The 6,346-nt window shown below is 45.0% G+C and overlaps 1 protein-coding gene across 5 annotated transcripts in view; it reads left to right on the forward strand.

Moving 5' to 3' along the window:
- Positions 1 to 6,346, forward strand: part of LOC119400021 (DNA-directed RNA polymerase III subunit RPC5) — an 87,391-nt gene that overhangs the window by 17,818 nt on the left and 63,227 nt on the right. Inside the window, exons 13-16 of one of the 5 annotated variants that reach the window (XM_037666930.2) lie at positions 460 to 554; positions 1,659 to 1,846; positions 2,361 to 2,473; positions 4,338 to 4,492. The exons of 1 other annotated variant lie outside the window; for it this stretch is intronic. In XM_037666930.2, coding sequence (XP_037522858.1) covers positions 460 to 554; positions 1,659 to 1,846; positions 2,361 to 2,414 — 337 coding nt within the window. In that variant the 3' untranslated portion in view covers positions 2,415 to 2,473; positions 4,338 to 4,492. Of the gene's footprint in view, positions 1 to 459; positions 555 to 1,658; positions 1,847 to 2,360; positions 2,474 to 4,337; positions 4,493 to 6,346 lie in introns of those variants that run through there. 3 more of the 5 variants (XM_049417939.1, XM_049417940.1, XM_049417941.1) reach the window with 3 other exon arrangements.

Here is a 6,346-nt window from a genome sequence, read left to right on the forward strand (position 1 = left end):
TGCTCCGTGCTCTAAATTGATAGAATCAGTCACATCAGCTTAGCGGCTGACGCAATTTGCTGCTAAACACAAGGCCAGAGGTTCGATTCCCGGCCATGAGAGACACACTCCAGTGTGTGGAAACACTGTCCGTCTAGATTTAGGGACAGATTATAGAAGCACAGGTGGCAAAAATGAATCTAGAGTCGTTCACTACCACGTCATTTGTTATTAGTATGTCATGGTGTGTCAGCTAAAGCCCCAACATTGAATTGTTTTAACTATAATGCATCTTATTCTGTGACTACTGCTCAGAACTATTGCATTGCAGGTAGAAAGATATCTGTGAGGATGTTTTGTGTTTTATCTGAACGATTGGAGGTTTTTGTAGCATCCGCATTGTGTCGTCAACTTCTCTCTCTCCCTGGTAATTACCTAACAATGACTAATTACGGTCTTTTTGTGTCTTTGTGCATACAGGTATCCAGATGTGGTGCAGAGGCAGCAGATGCTTTGGGATGCCAAGCAGCAGTTTCTTTCAAAGTCATTCCGCCTCTCGCGTCAGGAGGCCCAAGGTAGGGACTTTGTTCTTTGCGCTTATTTTAATGCAGAGCTTTCTATGGGAAGTAGATTAGGTGCATTAGAGCTCAAAAGCAGTGTGTGGGTCAGCATTTAGAAAAAAAGTTGCAGCCAGTTCCACGTTGAGAGAATCGTTGAACAGCGAAGCTGCAAGCATGTGAGTGTATGTGTTTGAGCAGCATCATCATTTCGAGCATCATCATTTAACATCATCATCGTAATCGTCATTTTATTTTATTTATTTATTTATCCCCCCCCCCTCTGGTAACATGACCGGCGTGACGACTACTACACTCAAACCTCGTTATAACAAAGTCGCATCTGACATGAAAATAAGTTCATTATATCCGAAAATTCGTTATAAACGTACATTTTTAACACTGTATACATGACAAGACTATTCTTCATTTACTTCGTTGTAACCGATAATTTGTTATATCCGTGTTCGTTATATGGAGGTTTGAGTGTACCACTACGAAGCTGTAAAAACATTTTCCGAGCTAAAATTGAACAAAAAAAAGGAGCTCAGCCACATTTGATGACCTTAGTTTGCACAATTAGTACATTGAATTGCAAACGTTCTGCTATGGTGTCACACGTGGGTAGCTGTATGTTTCGACTTTTGAACGGCCGTAGGAGAGCATGTTGCACGAACAGCGCAGTATTTGGCTCGTGTTTTTCAACATAGTCAGAAAACTTTATTCTTTAGAATGTGTGAATGTGAATTCTTTAGAAACAATTGAGAGATTCCTTTGAATATATTGTTGACGTAAAATATGTTTCATGTATGGAATTACCTATATAGTATAGAACTTTTTTGGGATCCCCTTCATTATTGATATATCCAGGTTGAACTCTATATACATACCGGATAAAACGGCATAATGCATACACGTCATTTGACGAACATACTAGAAGATTACATTATACTATGATTGTAGAGGTAACTTGATTATTAGAGTAAGAACAAAAGAGGTACTTCAATGTCTTATACTTAAAAATATTAATGGATGCATAAACACGGTTACATCAGGAGAAGTCCAACAGCGTTCGTATAAACTTGGCGTAAGTGACAAACCCACGACGTTGGCGTCCCGCAGATACGTTGATGCAGTCACCACCTGCCGGCACGAAAGGGCGACAGCAGAAGAGGCGGGTGCGTTCGCGCAATGACTCGACAGCCAGTGATGGCAGTGGTTCGGACACTGGCACAATGACCAACGGGCAGGAAGCGCCTTCCAAGGTCAGCAGTTCCGGGCCGTCAAAAACTGCTGGCCCTGCCAAGAAGGTATGCGGGGTTCTGCATTTAAGGCACAAAGTCATCCTCGCTTCGTTTCTTGCTTGGACATTGGCAATAGTACTTGCCCAGACATTTTTGGACGAGATGCTGGATGCATTTTTAAGGTTTCAAGCATAGGGGAAGCTCCAGGCTTGGGCTTTATTTAATATTTATTTAAACGAAATTTCTCGCATTTCAGAAGAGCATCTTAAATTTTAGCAACTCTAAAAACGCTGTTATACTTTCGGACTTCAAACATTTAAAATGACAGTTCAGCTCGTCCAAATGAGAGGGACCCCTGCAAGAAAATTTGTAGCGGTACATGCGAGATGAAGCAGTAAACACAAAATTAGTACTGCGTCGGTATCACCTCTTGCTACCTTCACTTACCCTGACAGTCAACATTACATGTGCCGAGTGCCTGAGTAGTTTCCGTTACATTTAATTACCTCTAATTGCCTTCAGTTACATCGATAGTGAGCAGCTTTGGTCAACGTTGATCTGCTGTTGATTTCTCTTTCAGCTGAGCAAGATGTCGAGAACACCCAACACATCATCGGCAAAGGCAGCTCACTGACAAGTATTAGCCATGATCATGTAGCTTCACAATGCCGTCACGGTTTGTACAAACATACGGTTAGTAATATTTCACTACCTACCTTCCCTTTAACCGATGCCTCTTGTCAAATGTAGTTGCTTGAGGGGTACTGGCACGAAAATTTTCACTTGTCATTTTCTTGTGTCACATGAAAGGCCAAGCCCTCAAGAGCCCAGAAAATGTGCTGGTAAGCGGGAGTGCGCCCTCAAATATTAATTACACCATGTTTCTGTGTAACAGAGTCACCGAAAAAAGAAAAACAAAAGTGCCTGTCAATATTGTGCAGAAACTGACAGACAAGGAAAACTGAGAATATGTGTATGTGTGGCTTTACGGAAAGAACTTGCATGTAACAACGAAGTCGCATCTGACACGAAAATAACTTCGTTATATCCGAGAATTCGTTTAAGCGTATATTGGTGACACTGTATATATGACAAGGCTGTTCTTCATTTACGTCCTTATAACCAATAATTTGTTATATCCGTCGTCGTTACCCAGATGTTTGAGTGTGTTACGCCACAGGGCAAGCTTTAGAATATAAAAAGAAAGGATAAATAATATATTTCCTGTATGACATGTAAAGGCTTGTCCGCATCTAAGGTTAACACCTCGTTCGTATTCACGACCTCATAAACGCTAATGTTGGATAGATAATTCGTAAAATTGTTATTTTGTTTATTGAAACCGTGATCAAATGTCATATAACGGACATTTCTCCTGCGAAGTAGAAAAAAACTCGCGGGGCATTTGCCTAAGACGACTTCTCAAAGGCAAAGGCCATCTTCTTCTTCTCGGTCGATGTATCAATCCTCCCCCACCCCCCTCTGAAAGTTTGTTGCACCTATTGTGGATTTGCATCGCCTCCAGGATCAGATGCGTTGCAGTCTTTCTGCACTTCACATAATTTTGCACTGCCTCCATGGTCGGTGCACCTTTGACCAAGTGACGACGTTGTGTGATGACATGCGATGTCTCATTGTGTGACGTCACAACGACGATACAAAACTTGGCCATCTGTCACGTCGTAATGGTGTCATATGGTGACGTCATCATGATGTCTCAAAAGTTGGCGATATTTGACGTCATAATGGCTTGTGAAGGGCATTTTATGCAAAAAACCAGGGACAAGAATGAACGAAAACACTAGAGAAGCGCAGACTATCAACTAGAAATTTTCTTGTCGGAAACACATATATATGTAGTGCAAAGACGCGAGGTTAAGATTAAAGGCTGGTGGTTAGATAATCAGTTTCAATTTTATGCAAGCTCACCGACGGCTTTGCCACACCCGTCATCGGACCTAAGAATGAAAAAAGCCTCAACAACCTCTCGCGTGGTCCTGTCTTTGAGCCTTGACCACACTGGATTTCATGTAGTAAATGATGACACTTCTCGACATGCCTTTCTTGTCCCTGGCTTTTTGCGTGAAATGCCCTCCACGATCGATTACTAACTCGCCCAACACTGTGTTCTTCTAAGTCATAATGGCGTCTCATATGCCGATGCCACCACGACGCCGCCACAAAATTTGGATATCTGTGGCGTCATGATGACGTCATACGGTGACGTCATCACGTGATGATTTGTAGCATTACTCGTGTTGACGCTGCTGAAGGTCAGTTTTCCCGTTTGATTCGGTGTCTAAGGCCTTAATAAATGTTCTAGTTTTACCGGCTTGAATACCGATTTCACCTCACATGATGTCAACCCCGTACACGTGATGATTTGTAGCATTACTCGTGTTGACGCTGCTGAAGGTCAGTTTTCCCGTTTGATTGGGTGTCTAAGGCCTTAATAAATGTTCTAGTTTTACCGGCTTGAATACCGATTTCACCTCACATGATGTCAACCCCGTACATTGCAACTGTTTCATAACCCATCTTTCTTTGTTCTTTTCAGGGCTAACCTGCATCATCAGTATCATCCACAGGAGTGTAATATTTTCTTATTTATTGAGCAGTTTTCGTTTTGGCAATGAGAACTCGGCCACTGTTTTCAAGAAAAGCATCTCTCCGGGGAAGCGTGCCACCCCAACGACGTTAGAAAGCGGGGGGGGGGGGGACTACAATAAAAAAGAACTGTTTATTACAACTGCCTGCCTCTTCTTGTTGTTTGGCCTTATTGAGGGCGTTTTATTTTACGGTTGACAGAATTCACAGAAACACCCCGTTGACGCGTATCGAAGTTGTACTTTGGTACTAAGATTGGTCTAAGAAATGTACATTATGTCTGTGAGAAATGCCAGTGACTATTTGACTGATTAACGAAGGTTTGCTGATTAACTCGTTCTAATCTCCTTGCTGCACATGCTGCGATATGTGAAATCTATCCAGTTACCTCTGTAGCGAAGAGCTTGCAAAACAGAACTCGTGATACCAGATTCAATATTGCCGCAATTGCCTGGCTCGGCTATTGTGCCAACTCGGAGGCCACAGAATGTCGCACGGACATTGATGAAGTACTGTGTTACTTTTGTAACTCGTGGCTACAGAAATCTTGCATCCAAGCCTATTTTATCCAGAATACGCCGCGCGCGCTCTCTACGCTCGAGACGGCGAACTGCGTGGCGCGTTTTCAATGGCGACGCAAAGATGGCGCTACAAAACGCGACGTTTCGGTTAATTCGATTTATGCTATTCTTTTGCTTTTAGGGCTGAGCAAACGGTGATTGATCGCACAATGCGTCGAGAAATAACTGTGACTACGCATTGTCCAAACTCATTCTACACACATAGTAGCGTCGATTTTCTCCGACTAGCTGTTGCGAGTCTCAAAGGCTATGCTTTTACGTATACCGAAGAGCCATAAGATACGTCACGGCCTCCATGCGTTGCCGGGGAAACGTCCACCAACCGAAAGAACCGAAAGTCCACACAGCAAAAACCGAAACGACAAGCACAGACGACCGCGCACGCTCCGCCGCTGGGATGCGCGAACTTTCCGGCCTCCCTATTGGCTTCTACGTGATGTGACGTCACGGTTTTGCGTGAAGAAGAGCGTGGAAGCGGAGGATGAGGGCTCGAACTTGCTCCCCGTAGAGAGGAGCACCTGGAGGGATCAACAACCACCTGTGTTGTGCGTGCGTGTGTTTGTATGTACGAGTGCGGGAGTAGTTGGAAAGGAACGGTGGTGGTGAACTGTTGAGCGAGTTCGTAGTCGGCGGTTGCAGAGGCCAGGCCACGGCACCGTAGTCTCGCGAACCGTCGCTTTGCCCCGACAGGGCCCGTCCCACCGTGTTTTGCGTTCCTTTCTTTTTGTTTCTTTCTTGCCTCAAAGTGAGCGAAAACGTTGTTCTCCGGGCACGCATTGTGTGTCGTTCGTTCGTCCGTCCGTCCGTCGCCACCGCTCACAACATCCGGTGTTTGTTTTGCTCGGTGTTAACCGCGTGCTGCTGGATTTGAGCGCTCGTCCCGGTCGTTTGCATCGGAGAGTGTTTCGTTCTTGGATCCTCCCATGTTTGAAGACGACTTTGCCGTGCTACACCCGGTCATGTGCGGGGGGCTATCACCTTCTTCGAGCTTCTTCGTGGTTTTGTGGTGAGACTGCTGTAAGTAGTCGGTGCGGCGTTTTGCGGAGTCATGGATCGCGACAGGTTTCACCGCGCCGCTCGCGACGGATACCTCGATTTCTGCGGGAGGCGACTCGCAAGGACTGCAACGCTCCGGACGAGGACGGTATGACGCCCACTATTTGGTCGGCTTACTACGGACACCTCGACGCCCTGCGACTTCTCGTTGGACGAGGGTCAGTAAGAAACGACGTCTTTTTTTTTATTTCGATATCTTTTGTAATTCTTTGTTGTTGCGTCTGAGGCGGCTTGCTTGACTGTTCGAAAACGTAGTCGTAGTTCATGCGGCGTGCTAGCCGTCGGCGACTTTCAGAGCGGCCCGTGCGAAGGCATCATCCAC

This window comes from Rhipicephalus sanguineus, chromosome 7, assembly GCF_013339695.2.
Source record: "Rhipicephalus sanguineus isolate Rsan-2018 chromosome 7, BIME_Rsan_1.4, whole genome shotgun sequence".
NCBI lineage: Eukaryota > Metazoa > Arthropoda > Arachnida > Ixodida > Ixodidae > Rhipicephalus > Rhipicephalus sanguineus.